The 16,820-nt window shown below is 35.9% G+C and overlaps 2 protein-coding genes across 2 annotated transcripts; one reads left to right on the top strand and one right to left on the bottom strand.

Moving 5' to 3' along the window:
• Window positions 1-747: 747 nt before the first annotated feature.
• On the bottom strand, window positions 748-2,669 carry LOC113763046 (ras-related protein Rab2BV-like). Its single transcript, XM_027306729.1, has 3 exons — window positions 2,537-2,669; window positions 2,166-2,359; window positions 748-1,413 (listed from the first exon to the last, which is right to left on the bottom strand). The coding sequence occupies exons 2-3, from the start codon at window positions 2,328-2,330 to the stop codon at window positions 931-933; spliced, it is 648 nt and encodes a 215-aa protein (XP_027162530.1). The 5' UTR covers window positions 2,331-2,359; window positions 2,537-2,669; the 3' UTR covers window positions 748-930.
• Window positions 2,670-5,317: 2,648 nt separating this feature from the next.
• Window positions 5,318-9,893, top strand: LOC113755509 (cucumisin-like). Its single transcript, XM_027299510.1, has 10 exons — window positions 5,318-5,353; window positions 5,531-5,619; window positions 5,717-5,811; window positions 6,688-6,931; window positions 7,069-7,582; window positions 7,790-7,893; window positions 8,040-8,258; window positions 8,341-8,452; window positions 8,525-8,738; window positions 9,370-9,893. The coding sequence occupies exons 1-10, from the start codon at window positions 5,318-5,320 to the stop codon at window positions 9,891-9,893; spliced, it is 2,151 nt and encodes a 716-aa protein (XP_027155311.1).
• The last annotated feature ends 6,927 nt before the right edge of the window (window positions 9,894-16,820 follow it).

Below are 16,820 nucleotides of genomic sequence, written 5' to 3'. Positions count from 1 at the left end.
TCTAAAATGGTGAACAAGACCCTACTAATAAAAGGGCTTCATCTGTTTTAAAATATAATTGGCCTCATCCATGTAAAGTAGAGAAGATAGCAAGGTATGAATTCTTGGTTATTATCAGATACAGGGAAGAAATACGATAGTTGATAGTTCTATAATCCCTCAAGGAAGCATCTCATCTATAATCTTGTATTTGCCGTGACAAAAGGGAGAACCTTTGTCCTGACATCAAAATTTATTTTTGTCGCCTTGCTTTTTAAAAAAAAAAAAAAAAAAAGAATAAAAAATTTAAAATTAATAATGTGAAAAAACAAAAGCAACTACATTTGCTCACGTTTTTTTTTTTTTAGTGAACAACACCAAAAAGTTTTAAATGGAAAATAAATAGCTGAATGCAATTACTTTAAAAGATAAGAATGGCAAAATAATTAAGAAGACAGCACCTTTTGCTCCTCTACTCAAAGTTTTTTTTTTTTTTTGCATATAATCTAAGAAATTAGCCGACAAAAAGAGTAAAAAAGCTCAAGATTAACGTAATACTGTAGCAATCTCCACAGCAGTTAAACTGTACAGTACATCATACATGGCTAAGCTGCCAATTCCAGTAATAAGCAGTAGTAGCAGTACTATAACATATCGCCATATGGGCAACTACTATTTGCTCACGTTACCTGTGAACAATCCAAAAAGTTTTAAAATGGAAATAAATAGCTGAGCAAACAAAAGATGAAGAATGGTTGGAAACGATCAAGAAGAAGCACCCTTTTCTTGGTCCTCGTTTTGCTTAAAAACTAACGATATCCCTATCTTCTTTCCTAAATTGGATTGGAAGAATGTATTGTTTATCAAATACTCCATCATGGTCGTCTACATTGTCAATTGCTTTTCCGTTTCAAAAACCGATTTTGATACAGAGGTTTACAAGCTGAAATCTCAATTGGAACAGCAGGCCTTCCTGCTCGTATTACCAGAGTATTCACCAACCTTAATGGTGGTGCTTCGACCGGGAAAGTTTGCAGTAGCCTCTTGCGCGGCCAGTGCTTTCCTGCTGATTATCTGGTATATGTCCAGCAGAATTGTTTGGAATGCTCTCTCCACATTAAGTGCTTCTAATGCTGAAGTCTCTAAAAATGACAGTCCCTCTTTTTCGGCCAAAAGTCTTGCATCTTGTTCTGGAACAGCTCTGAGGTAGTTCAGATCAGACTTGTTGCCGGCCAACATAATGACAATGTTGGAGTCAGCATGGTCCCTTAACTCACGAAGCCAACGATTCACATTCTCAAACGTTTGCCTCTTGGTGATATCGTAGACCAACAGCGCCCCAACAGCTCCTCTATAATATGCGCTGGTGATAGCTCTGTACCTCTCTTGCCCAGCCGTGTCCCATATTTGGGCCTTCACCGTCTTGCCCTCTACCTGCACCAAAATTTTCAACCTCAATGTGCTCAATTACTATATATACGATAGATATGTAGTGGAAGTACAATGCCGGGCGCCTGTAATCCGTCCAATTCTTTCACGAAACAAGTCTGTGTCTGTCAAATAGCAAGAACGACGATTGCATACCAGGGAAAGTACATATGATCTTGCATGACTGGTAAAAACTAGCTCAAATGCACAAATCTCAACAAGACACACTTGATCATCAAAACTTCGCGGACATTAATTGTATAGTGGTGTGGGAGGAACCTTAAGATTAACTAACAGTGTTGGGCAAGTATGTGTAGTGGGTGAAAACCTTCAAGTTGAAATGGTTTTCCCACATCTGATACAGAATATCCAGTATGCGCCATGACTGGAAATATACAGATAGAGGGACATGGCATCAATCAAATATTATTTTGATGTGTCGAGCCCCTCAGAAATAAAAAAGGGTATTTAACCCTGCAGAAGTTCCATGATTGGTTTTATGATTTGTGCAATATCTAATTCTGAAAAAAAAAAAAAAAAAAGTGCCAATAGGACCAACGTTTACCCGTCACGATCCAATTACAATGACAAAAGTGCATGATGAAGATATGAAGCAGCAGAATATGAGCGCAATTAATTATGAACAAATTCAAACTAGGCACGAAAAAAGGAGCACATCAGAAAACAACAGCAACGAGGTTTTAAGGGATGACATAGATGGGCAAATTGTTATGCACTGATCGAGGATCAAAGCCAACCTGAAGAGTTCTCGTGGCAAATTCAACACCAATCGTGGATTTAGATTCCAAACAGAACTCATTTCGCGTAAACCTGGAAAGTATATTTGATTTTCCAACACCAGAATCTCCGATCAGCACAATTTTAAATAAGTAATCATACTCATGATCCACCTTGTAAGCCATTTATATTTTTCTTTGTACATCCCACCAACCTACATTCACCCAAATCAAGAATTTAGTTAACAAGAATACATACAGTTGATTACAGGGAAAGGCCACAGTAGAATTCAAGAACCAGGATCAATGCAACGCCCAAAAAGAAAAGAAAAATCATGGACAATGCAAAAGTAGGCCTGACAGAGAACAGAATAATTTGCCAAGACACTAACCATGAAAGGATGGCAAGCACAGGTGCAAAGGGAGATTATTTTGTTACGAGGAAATTAGAGGCAATTTTTAAATTTTGGTTAGGGAGGAAGAGAAAGAAAATTTTGAGAAACAGAATAACCGCACAAACAGGAGTTTAAGCGGCTAAGCATCCTATAAGCTCTGCGGCCTCAGACGTTACTCATTCTCTTCTCCATCCTTCAAAAACATCGGATGAAAAGCATGCTTTATCCTCTTTTTTTTTTTTTTTCCTGTAGACGATAGAGAGGCCCAAAAAAAAAAAAAACGGTAAGGACTAAATCACCATCGATCTACACACCCTGAAGAGGCCCAAGAAGAAACTGGCCTACGGACCGATTTGAAACCACTTAAAGTGACAGGGTCCGAAAGAAAATCGGTGAAGACTGAATCATCATCGACCTGCGCATCCTAAATAAGCTCAAAAGAAAATCGGTGAGAAGTGAATTACCACCGGTCTACACACACCAGTTTGGAACCACTAAAAGTGGCAAGCCATATATAATGATAAATGATAAGAGACAAGATTTAAACCTTTGACCACCTATCTCCCCAAGTCTTACAAACCTTGGTGGTGGCCATTGAGGCTTAATTATTTCTTGCGAAATTTTGTGAGGTCTGCCAGATTAGTCTGGTGCACTGCGTAACACCAGATTTATTTTAAAAAAGAAAAAAAGGGGATCATGTCCCTTTTTCCTCTTATTTGCCCACAAAACAAATTTTGCGAAATTTTGAAAGTCATTGCAGCCCACACCAGATGGGCCTCAAATATAGGCTAGATGAAAGCCTAATGTATACGAACTTTTGGACAAAATCATGTCCAACCAACCCAATTTAGATACAGCAGGGATGAATCAAAATTTCTTTGTTTGGAGTGGACTTTCGAAGTCTCTCAAATGACCTTTTTCGGGCGTACCGTCGAATGTTATGAAGATTTTGCCAATCACAACCATAAATAGCTTTAGGATAATTTTTTTGAAACACTATTAGATCTAAATCAGGTCACATAACATAATACGAATGCAAAATATACATATGGCATATATTCAAAATTACTGTTAATGTTAAAAAATCACTACATTGACGGTATATGAAATGTTAAGTCCCTTGTACATTGTTGTGATTGAAACCTTTGCGACAGTTTATTGAAGAAATCCAAACGGTGGGTCCTCAAAAGGGAAAAAGAGAAGCTTTCCCGTGCTACATTAATGTATTCTTTTCTTAGTTTTCTGTATATGTCGTTGAAACTTGCACGGCACAGTGACTGACAATGAATATTAGTATAGGCTTTGCCATCCAAATCGAGAGATTACTTCCCAATTAAGGAAGATAAGTTAGGAGTGATGCAATTACTAATACGCCATAATTTCTTAAAAACACGTTTATTCTATAATGGCAACGAATCGAATCTACTACTCAAAACTCAATTCATGTACATAAATTTATGTGTTCGTCGACACTTGTTGGTTTCCGGAAATCAAGAATATGTTTTTATGTTCGTAAGACAAAAAACATAAACATGGATAAATCAATAGGGTTGCTTTGTGAAATTAACCATTTAGTCCCATCTGGAAAATGTATAGCATTCTTTTCAAGCCTTCTCGAATTCTCGCACCTAATAATTTCAACGCACTCTAATAAGAAAAGGATTTCTTGCGTTCACTTGACAGTCACTATTCTTATAAGAAAGGATTGTGTTGTACACATCATTAACTTCTCAAAAGCAAACTCTAAGACTCAACAAAAGGTATTAGCATATGTAAGAAGTAGTAGTACAAGTGATACAGACTCCATTCTTTATATATTAATGAAAATAGACCGTGGACGGAAGCTCCAATCAGAAAGAAATATATAATCCAGTTCATTGTCAGAGTAGTCCTTGACCAAGAAACAAATCAAAGAAAGAATAAAACGAATCTGGGAATGTTCAAATTCATGGAAGGGAAATGAGGTCACGAGAAGCAGATTGTGGAGTTCATATTGGGCAACTGGAGACGATAACGTTACGGAGATGCAGAACTCTAATATACTTTAGATAATCCGTTTTTTTTTTTTTTTTTTTTCTCTACTTGCTAGTTAATTTGCAAAACTCTAATTTATAAGACAAGGTATTTGGAGATACCGTTTGATATTGACTCAATTTTGTAACGTCAATCCCAGTATAATCTCTTCTGGTCTGATATCATCAGTCAATCCCGTTAGAGTTAGTTCGCAAGGAATTTTGTAACGTCAATCCCAGTATAATCCCAATATAATCTCATCAATCCCATTAGATTAGTTAGCAAGGATAGTTAATTAAGCAAGGAAGCAGGAGGTGTAGGATTATGGGGAACTCAAGATCAGATACATTACGTGGAACTAACATTTTTGTGAATCCAAACAGATCTCAAAAAAAGAAGTGTAAATTATGTTGTACTACATTGTTGCAGACAGAAAAAACACAAAATACAGTAAGAAACTGCGTAGTACAACGTTTTTTAAAGTTTAAAGAATAAACAAGGGGATAACACCGTGGTAAAGATCATACCTAAGAACGTACGTTAACCTTGTAAATATTGTATTGATGTGGGAGGGAGACTAACCGGCGTTGTTGGATGCTGCCATCGGCTTGCTTAACTTGTTGGCGGGTATGACGATATTTCGTTCAACTGAGAATCGAATGCGAGAATAAATATCTACTTCTCACTATAAAAGGTCGTCCGACTGCTGCTTAATTTCTCCAAGTTCATCACTTTAAAGTACCTGAGGGCTGCCTGATACCTATCATGGCCAATTCAATTTCTCTTACATGCCTTTTGCTGGTAGTTACTTTATTCTTTAGATGCTACGCCGAGGCAGTTGATGACAATCGAAAGGCAAATTAATTTTCTTTTCTTTTTACTATTACATTATTTTCAGTCTTTCTTTTTCTTCTTTTTTTTTTCCCAACAAAATATACGCCTTGGAAACTCATTAAGATTATGCATCTTAACCAGCAGGTTTATATCGTGTACATGGGGGACCGTCCACAGGGAGATTTCTCAGTTTCATCCCGTCATTCAAGCATGTTACAAGAAGCAGTTGGCAGGTCTTGTGATTTTCGATATACAACTAGCATTCTTCTTTGCATGGACTGGCAATGTTGAACATTTTTCCCTACTTCTCTTGACAAATGATCAATGCAGCAAAAGGGCGTCAGATTCTCTGCTCTACAGTTACAAGAGAAGCTTCAATGGTTTCGTAGCAAAGCTGACCGAGGAAGAGAAGGAAAGATTAGCCAGTAAGTGAATTATACATATGACATATCAACGGGACACAGTCACTCAGACCCGATATATTTGGACTTATAAGAGAGTCATAGATTTAAATAGAGTCTAGTTTTCGATGATCTATGCTCAAATCTAAATTCATATCAAATCCTATTTAAGTCTATAAAAATATAACAAAATTATATATATATATGCATGTATGTATATGTATATATATTAGTAAATTTATATATATGTATATATGTATGTATGTATGTGTGTGTATATATATATATATTAGTAAATTTATAAAACAATCTAAAATTCTGTATCCATTAGATCAAACACAGTAGGACTTCATAATTATTTTCTTTTTTCAAGCTAATTATAGTTGTCATTATAATTGATACACATTTTTTCAGGAAAAAGAGAAAAAATAAAGGCAAACAAATAAAATATTGAATATGGATACAATTGAATCTTTGAAAATAAATACAAGTCGTCTTTTTTTGAGTTGAAAATATTGCATTCAATTTTTTGAATATTAATTTTATTTTTTGAAAATAAAAATTAGATGATATTTATATTATTTTTAAGTCTATATACTTTTAATATATATTTTACTTTAGTATGTTTAAAAAAATATAATGGATATCCATTACATAAATCCGTGAGAGACGGCCTCTAAACTTACTTTTTCAAACCCATAAGAGTCTAAATCTTGATTTAGATCTAACTAAATTTAATAGGTCTGGATCTGAATTAAAGAGATCCAATCCAAACCCTACCCATTGACATGTCTATTTATATAACTGTCCAATGGTCGATCTAATTTGTAATGCTATATTTGAATGTTACAATATCTTGGCTATTGCAACTTAAGGTTCCTTTCTTGTCCAAAAATCCAGGCATGGACGGTGTAGTTTCTGTTTTCCCAAATGGCAAAAGAGAACTCCACACAACAAGGTCGTGGGATTTCGTGGGGTTTCCCCGGAATGCTCCCAGAAAAACGGCTGAGAGCGATATCATCGTAGGAATGCTGGATACTGGAGTTTGGCCAGAATCAAAGAGCTTCGATGACACAGGATTTGGTCCAGCTCCTAGCAAATGGAAAGGCACTTGCGAAACCTCCAAAAACTTCACCTGTAACAAGTAAATACTGCTAACGTTTTGGTCCTTCTACTTGCACACATGATCACTCCATGCAAGAATTCCTTCTTAATGACGGTGTCCTGAGTGCAACTTAATTAAGCTCAATCATGAATAAAAGCTGCATATTTTGCTTGCAGCAAAATAATTGGAGCAAAACATTATCGGGCAGATGGCCAAGTTCCAGATGTAGACATTCCCTCACCAAGAGATTCGGAAGGTCATGGATCCCACACAGCGTCCACAGCTGCAGGTCGCTTGGTAAGCAAGGCAAGCTTGTTTGACCTGGGCTCGGGAACAGCTCGAGGAGGCGTGCCTTCTGCTAGGATAGCTGTGTACAAAATTTGCTGGTCCGATGGTTGCTACGATTCGGATATTCTTGCAGCATTTGATGATGCTATTGCTGATGGAGTTGACATTATATCTCTCTCAATCGGCGGCTCTTTTCCTTTGAACTACTTCGAAGATACCATTGCCATCGGAGCTTTCCATTCTATGAAACATGGAATACTCACATCAAATTCAGCAGGTAATTCAGGACCTGGTGCCTCGTCAATCACGAATTTCTCGCCTTGGTCCCTCTCGGTGGCTGGCAGTGTTACTGATAGGAAGTTTGTGACAAACGTGCTCCTGGGAAACAAAAATGTCTACCAGGTGAGCAATAAGACCATAATGAATGTGAAGAACAATCAACCTAGTATTCCCAACTATCAACCTTAGACCTGATATATAGTAGAAAAGACTCTAATAGCCCTTCCCTGATTACTGAGCCGACCTCACAAGTAACCATGTTAGATAAAGCATAAAGAAATTTAAAGAACAAGCATGTGCTTATCTACACATATAATTGTTTGCAAGCAGGGAGTCTCTGTGAATACTTTCCAGCTTCATGATGAGTTGTACCCGCTTGTTTATGGAGGGGATGTCCCAAATGTAGCAGCCGGTTTTGATTCATCAGATTCCAGGTAACCAAAAGTTTCACACAGGAGCGTAATTACTTAGCTGCTGTAAAATGATAGAAGTCAAAACCATAATATATATGCGGATTTCTTTTCGGACATTTACTAAACGTGACGCATTAAAAAAAAAAAAAGTGACACATGAAGTGCAGGTACTGCATATACAACTCCCTGGACGTAACCAAAGTGAATGGAACGATTGTGGTCTGTGACAACCTGAATGATGGGACAACAACACTTGATGCAGGTGCTACTGGCACTATAATGCAAGATGGAGGCAACAAAGATTTTGCCTTCTCTTTCCCCTTGCCTGTATCTTATCTAAGTACACGAGACGGAACTACAATTTTAAACTACATTAACTCCACGAGGTACGTACAAACCTTAGAACAGTTATACACTTGACAATTTTCTGATAAAAAGTAGCACAAAAATGGTTTTTTGATTTTGCAGTGAGCCCACTGCAGTTATTCAAAAGAGTACAACAATTGTAGACAAAGCGGCTCCATATGTGGCCTCATTTTCATCAAGGGGACCAAATCCTATTACTGCAGACATTCTCAAGGTGATTCACTTAGCAGTAATTTATTGTGATGTTGAAATTATACAAATACACCTTCTAAGTATCTTTTTGCAGCCTGACATAAGTGCACCGGGGATAGACATTGTAGCAGCATGGTCAGAAGCTACCACGGTTACAGGGGACGAAGGAGACACCAGAGTAGTTCCATACAACATAATCTCTGGGACATCAATGTCTTGTCCTCACGCCACTGGTGCAGCTGCTTATGTTAAATCTTTCAATCCTACTTGGTCCCCTGCTGCTATCAAATCTGCACTTATGACAACTGGTAATAATTAAATATGATTCAGATTTAATTTTTCAAAAAAAAATTAAAATGAAAACGGACTTATGCACATTTCCAAAATTTTACCACTTCCTAAAATCTTTAGATTGTGTATATGAGCAACAGTGTTAAAATGCATTTGAAGCTAAAGAACTTGATCATTTTTCTGATCAATATCATGTTGGAAACCAAGAAAGAATAGGGCTAAATTGTTTGCTTGTTGCCGCATTATGTTCTTTGCTAGCCAGAGGCGACAGCTATATTTTTGCTTCGAAGAACGTACTAATCCTTTTACTTGCTTGAAATTAAAACGGACTACAGGCAAAAGGCCCGCATATACTGCCCAAAAATTGTACAATATAAACTATAAAGGTCTAGAATTGCTTGCACTTGTAGTGGGCTGCTACCTTTGACCATTTTCTCTTGCTCAAAAATAAACATGAATACATATCAGAAACATAATTGAAACTCGCCCCAACCGCCCAAATCCCCCCTACCCCCTCCCAAAAAAAAGCAAATGAATAAATAGTAAAATTTTTACATGAACATTAATAGTATATACCCAACATCATGTAAATAACAATGCATGATGCTTAATCAAAATTTAACATTTTTGGTTTTCACTGCTATGCAGCTACACCCATGAGTACAAAAACCAATATTGATGCTGAATTTTCTTATGGATCCGGTCAAATAAATCCCATAAAAGCTGCAGCTCCCGGTCTTGTATATGACATAACTGAGGCTGATTTTGTGAGCTTCTTGTGCGGTCAAGGATACAACACCACAACTTTGCGACGCATCACTGGCAATAACAGTTCTTCTTGCACCAAAGCCAATAATGCAACAGTTTGGGATCTTAATTATCCTTCATTTGCAGTTTCTGCAAAATCTGGACAAGTCACTCGGGTTTTCCACAGAACTGTAACAAATGTTGGTAATCCAGTATCGACTTACAAAGCAACTGTAACTGCTCCACCTCAACTCAGCATTCAAGTGAACCCCATTACTCTTTCCTTCAAATCATTGGGGCAGAAGTTGTCTTTTAGTGTTACTGTTACAGCAGAAATTCCACAAACTATAATCTCGGGCTCTTTGGTATGGGATGATGGGGTGCATCAAGTCAGAAGCCCTGTTGTTGCACATTCATATGCTTAAGCATTAGTTCAAATAAGTGGATCTTGATCTTAGATTGACAAATATGATGCTGTTTCGAAATAAAGAAGCAGAATGTACATATTCACTTTCGGTCATTTGGCAATGTAAATCAGTCTTACGAAAGCATATATAGGTGAGGACACCGGGATGGGACTTCCTAATTTTTACGAGTATATTTTTTCCTGTTTTGCATAGAAATACTTGCTCTGATTTCATTAATAAACAGGAGATGTTTGCTCTCTAAGGGTCATATCTTTCTGGTAAGTTTTCCTACCAATTATTTGTGAAAATGCCTGAGAATATGATTTGAGATGTGTAATTTTAATGGAAACACGTATTAGTGATTGATGTAGTGAAACTACCACTAAGGCTCTAAGGATGTTGCTTCCCAAAAAAAAAAGACTCTAATAATGTTTTAACACTCTAAGCATTAATTACAGAACAAGATCAAATTCATGGACTATTTTGCTAGTGCTCATTGTGTTCCTACTTTTTCCAGGTAAAAAGAAAAACAAAAGTAGACTGCTAACGCTGTTTAAAGATTTTTTTTTTTTTTTTTTAAAAGAAGAAGAAGAAATAAGCAGTTTTGCGAGCAGAAAAAATCCGTTGAATACCACTTGGTTGCAGGAAAGTTTAATGCAATCTCCACGGTAATCAACTTTTGCAATGCTCTTTTCGAAAGTCAAATTCGATGCTTTGCCAATGTCATTAACCGTATAACTGGCGTTAGAATAGCGCCCAAGAATTAATCCAGCCCAAAAACGAAGCGAAGTCAAACCACAAACTTCTAATAAAGTTCGCAATGCTATGACTCGAAGAATAAACGACTCTGTTCATTCGGCAATGGGGATATGAACGTTCAAATGGTGGACAATTCCTCCCGCGACACAGACAAAGATTGATTGAGCTGGCGTTTCCTCAATAGCTAGCTCTGATCTTCTCGGCCTTCCCCCTTTTTTTACCCTTTTCTTAGTAATAATTAATAGCTAGGATGTTGGTCATAGAACCACAGCACTAATTGGACAAATTTATCAAGCATGATGGGCTATGTTTGGATGGCCATCATTTTGATTTTGGTATATTGGTTCATCACTGTAGGAAGAAGTAACACGCGATTAATTTTTGCTTTCAAATCAAACGGTGGCTTCAAGCGAAACAAACACCTTGTTTGATAACCTAGTTCAACATTTAAACACTTAAGTTTAATATGTTTATATCTTAACATATTCAGACGCGTTTGATAACAAAAAATAAAAATATCTAAATTAGTTAAGTGTGACACTGAATTACATAAATAAAACTTGCTCCAAAAACTAAATAATAAACTATTCACTTATCATTTAATATGATATGTATTTAAATGTATCAGATTTAGTATTTAACAATTCAACAATTTAATGAATTCAGATTTCAGATTTTAGTTTTATCAAAAGCACCATGATAACATTAGGCAATATATAACGCTTCAATGCAATTCATCACCCAACATTTTATTTGACTTTCTTCCTAGCACGTTAATCATTGAAAGTTAGCAAACACTTAGGTAGATCTGGTCTATGTAGAACGAGTGGTTCAAAATTTATCATACCATCTCACCCATTCAAGTATTAAAAATGTGACAAAATTTGAATAACTAGATTTACAAGACTAAGTCTACCCAAACTTTTGCCTTAAAAGTTTACCTCACAGCTTTTCTCACGACCTAATTATGTTAGCCAAATGGGCTTACTATTTGTTCAATTATTTTCTAGAAATTCCTTTTCATATATGGCCTTAACTGTACCTTTGATGGTTCGACGCTGTTATGGTTTTCCAGAATATGACGGATGCTTGCCCGTCAAAGGGGAAAATGGCAAGGGCGCAACTAACAAGATGTTTGAACTTGGAATATATACAATGAACATACTAATGTGAGAGGAGATAAGGATCGCCCCACCCAGCAACCAACACAAGAAGACAAAAACAAAGAACATTAATGCACGTTCAATTGCTACCTAGATAAGCTCTCCTAATATCTTATTCAGTGGCTAAATCAGACTGCATGTACTATACTATATATTAGTATGTCCCTCTAGAAAGTAGAAACATGAATTCTGCAGTCCACTTGACTTGTGATTTGTGATCACCCGTATTTTTTCCCTGACTAAACACAGTGGCGGATTTGTGGTCGGCTGACTATGAAGTAGTCAAGTTTTCTTCTTGCACGGAAAAATGGGGCTGTAAGCTTTCATGCATCGATGCATGCATGGAGAATGTAAGAGATCATTAATGCAGTTATGCTGTCGAGATTGGAACCTAACAACGACAACCTTAAAGCAATGTAAAACATAAATTCATCAGACTTTTGACTTTTAATTAGATGTATAAGAAATACAGTCTCTCATTTGAAAATGAAACTGTGGACTATAACAAAGAAATTTTTTTGTTGCTAATGTATAGCCTAAAGTCCATGAAGACCGTTCCTGTGTCAGCATCAAAGCTATGATCCTTCTTTCACGTTATATGAAAGAAAAACAAATAGCATGTGGGCAAGGAAGGTTCAATTGGTCTTTCTTTCTCTTTTCAAACTAAGTATATCTAGCACTTGTATTGATATGAAAAAATATATTTACTGAAGCAGCGAATCTGCAGAATAATACAAACCTGGAGTCAGCACAACTAATTAAACATATGTTAGGAAAAGCATGTATTACAAAAAATCTATACATGACCATAACCGCTGAATCCTAAAAAAATCGGTCAAATTTCAACCAATGCGGAATCCCTAATTAGATTTGTATGCCTTATACTCTTCCAGCCCCCCAAGAGATAAAAAAAAAAAAAAAAAAAAGCTTTTATGCAGTGAAAAATTTATGCAACGCCAGTCCTGATAATGAGAAGAATGCGAAGTGAAAATTTTGAGCAAAGATGAAATAGAAGTTGCAAACTGGGTAAATTAAGTACGTGCTTAAAGGGGCAAAGGATAAGCTATGCTACATTGATGCTTTCTAGACACGATAAAGACGTTAGTGGATCATGGTGGCATATTGCATTTATTTATTTCTCTTTTTTTGTTTGGTAGAATGCGTTCTCTATTCCCATTTGGAAGTATTTCATGTTCTAGAAAACCAATAGATTTGACCTCTCAGATAGAATTTTTCAACATATTTAGTAATTCATTTAGGGATAAACAAATACCTTTTCTTTTACATTGAAGTTATGTTTGTCAACCAGATTCAATTGTACATACATTTCCAAAAGTCAGAATTAACATCTCTGAAAATACAAATTCATAAACTTACTCTTTTAAGGCTCAAATATTGAAGAACATCTTGGCCTATATATAGGGTTTAGGGGATTATTTGGAGAATGCGCACTAGAGACCAAGGTATCCATATATGTAACTCTAAGCTCTAAGGTTCTAGGGGTAGAGAGAACAATTCTCTTTGTAACTTTTCCCCGTTTGATATTTATCTGAAACTAATTTTAGCAAATCTCTTTAGCAGTTTCTAGCTGCTGATCGAAGTTTGCCCTGATCTAGTTTGGCTTCTCCACGTCCTAGCTAGACCACACCTGCGAATTTCAATCCAGTTAGCATGTCTCAACGTTTTGAGCTCTTCGCTTTGTCGTTCATTATCATCATTGTAACATCTCCCATCGGAGCCAGACGCCTTCAAGTTGAAGCCAATCCTCCGATACCCAAATTTCCACCACGTAAGTACCTATTTAAACATCCAGCACCTCCCCACCCACTTCCCAACCCTAAAATTAAAAAAATAATAATAATAAAGAAAATAAACATAAGCCCGTAGTGGGGAAATGTTTTCTGATGTTTTCTATATATTTTTGCCTTTTTCTTTCTGGGATATGTGTAGGTTATTCGGGGATGTTCTCCACACTGGGATTGGTTTGCAAATGTTGTGATGGCGCAGGTGATGGATGCAGAAGTTCATGGGAGGGGTCTTGCTCAGGGAAACTTCATTGCGCTCCGTGGAAGCATACTTGATTCTTGATGTATACTTCAAACGTAATATGAATTATTCCCTGTATTTAGCAGCTTCAGCTTAAATAAATAAGAGCATGGTACTAGGAAAAATCCTTGTCTTTGGACACCAGTCCTGAATGGTATCCTATATATATATATATGGAGCTGTTATGATATTTCTATATATGTTCTTCACGTACTAAATATGTTAACCTCCTGGTGTATTATAATTAACTTTCTCAGGAATTTTCTGCTTAATTTTACAGTGAGAATCCCTTTATCTGGTCATGTATAGTTATGCCTGATCACCAACTAAAGTATTAGTGGATCGAGGAACGATATTAAGAACACTAGTTAATTAAACTTTTCCTAATATTTCATTTTTTTTTTTTTGTAAGTTCTCGTAATTTTATTGATCTTCAATTAGCAATAGCATGGGCACTCAAGTGATGTTTACAACATATACAAAGGCATGAGATATACGAGGAAGAATAGCAACAAGACATAAAACAGTTTGTGTTTGACGTTACTTGTGCGAATCTGTTTGGATTGTAAATTATTTGAGATATTTTTACTGTAGCACTTTTTGTGATGTGATATATGTGAGATAAAAAGGTAATTGGGAAAGTAAAAATGTGTATTGGAAATTGTAATGATGATGTAAGTAAATATATTTGACCAAATAAATTGCTGTCCAAACAATCCACTTTTTTATCAATATATTTTACTTACATCATGAACATATTTTTCAACCCACTTTTTTATCTTACATGCATCACATTACAAAAAAATACTGTAGTAATTATTTCAAATAATACTTTGTCCAAACATGCTAATGTTCCGTTATTTGACGCTAAACTTTTGAAGGAAGCACCATATATGCCAAGATCTTGTTCCCTTTTTTCTCTCTTTGTTTCTTTTTTTTTTTTTTTTCGTTGATTGGTTGATGGACCATATATTCGAATAAAGAATGTCACATGCAAAGCCTTTCTCTCCACGCCTTGTATTGGCTCGAGCCGATCAACTTTTAACCTTTTGTTAGACTAATTATTGATTTGAAGGGAGGATAGGGCTACTTCAAACGTGTATAACTAAAACAGATAGTGGAAAATAGATAATAATGGATATGCTCATTCTCTCCTTGATTTGATGTTTTTTCTTGTTGAATAAATTTAATCCTTTAAAATTTTCTTTTCACAATTTGAATAAATTCTCTAACTTGCCGCAATTCGAAAAAGCTAAGGGAAAAGTAGGAGATGCCCAAATGCGTTGGATCACACTTAAGCAAATTAACCGAACAAGCGATACACGATTGCAAGGATCGAAGCCATAGAGGTAGCTGTTTGGATACTTGTGTGAAAATCTACTTTTCCCCGTTCTTCCTGATTCAAAAGTGCTACCTTTTTCCAGTTGAAATTGCCCATGACCATGAGGTGGCTCCGCAATAACAAGTCACAAAGTGATAACTGAGAAAGCTTTTGATTCTTCTCTATCCCTTTCTCCTAATATGTACCTAAGACAAGCAGAAAGTAGACTATATCCTCTTATTTGTGTTGGGCACATTGAAGCTGTCCAATAGTAGGTAATGAAGCTTGAACAAGAAATTTAGCCATCTTATGCCAATTGACTAGGCTTTCGCGTGCCATTCCAGTTTTCATGGACGGCATTTAAAGTAAAGCATATTGCAGTTTTCCTAACCCCCGAGCTTTAGCTCAGTGGGCGCCAAAAAAGGATTAAGTCTCTCTTTAGATAGTGGGTTCAAATCTTACGTGCAGTGTAAAAAAATTTAAAAGAAGTGTCAAAATATCCTTTTGATCTAGTCGGATCTGTATACCTACTAGCAGTCTCTTTTGGGCTCTACAGGATAAATTAGGTTATAAGAATGTTATGTATACCTACTAGTAGCCTCTTTAGGCTTTATAGGATAAATTAGGTTACAGAAATATTATCGTTGAGGCAAAAAAAATATTACAATTTTCCTAATAATTTGTAATGGTGCTGGAACACTCTTTTGATTATGTATACGTGCTAGCAGTCTCTTTAGGCTTTACCGGATAAATTAGGTTATAGGAATGTTATCATTGCGGTAAAAAAATATTGCAATTTTCCTGTAATGGTGCTAGAACACTATTTTGATCTAATCGAATCTGTATACCTAATAACCGTCTCTCTAGGCTCTATAGAATAAATTAGACTATAGGAATATTTTCGTTGTTGCAAAAAAAAAATATTGCAGTTTTCCTAATATTTTGTAATGGTTAAATCACATCGTCTATTATAATTACAAATATTTATCCCAAAATTCTTAAGAGTAGGACTTTTATACACCGTCAATGTACAATTTTTTTCACATTAGCGAGTTTAAAGTATGCGGCACAATATAAATTCAAATTTGAAATTCAAATCATACATATGTAACAGACATTCATAGTTGTTAGTGCAAAAAAATCATTACACTATCAGTGCATGAAGAGTTACCATTTCCCTATTAGTGATTCTAGTTATAACATCGACCATTGTTAGCAGAACTTAAAGAACTAGAAAGCATGCGAGAATATTCATGTCAAATCTCAATACTAAAGATCAATCTAGCTATCTAAGATCTAAATGAATCGTTATCGTTATCTTAACACCATATCTACAGTACTAAGAGGTCATGCCTAAGATAATACTAGAATATCTCTTTTATATTCTTTTGCTTCTGCTTTTAATTAGGGTGAGGCGCCTATGACTTGCTTGTTAACGAGGTTTCATTTGAAGGCTATTAACAAATCCATTCAATGTCTTCTGGAGTATCATTATTTCCCCACTTTGATCTTATTCCAAATTCCATCACGGCACTTGACCTATTAATTAGTTCGTTTGTTGGATATATTGAAAAATAAATAAAGAATAAAGAGCTAAAATTTTTTGAGAATTGCACTCCATGTCTTCCAGTACTGTGGTGTCAAAGATAAGGTTGA

Source organism: Coffea eugenioides, chromosome 2 (genome assembly GCF_003713205.1).
Source record: "Coffea eugenioides isolate CCC68of chromosome 2, Ceug_1.0, whole genome shotgun sequence".
NCBI lineage: Eukaryota > Viridiplantae > Streptophyta > Magnoliopsida > Gentianales > Rubiaceae > Coffea > Coffea eugenioides.
Note: the sequence above shows the minus strand (reverse complement) of the source record. Positions and strands in the feature narration are given on the sequence as shown.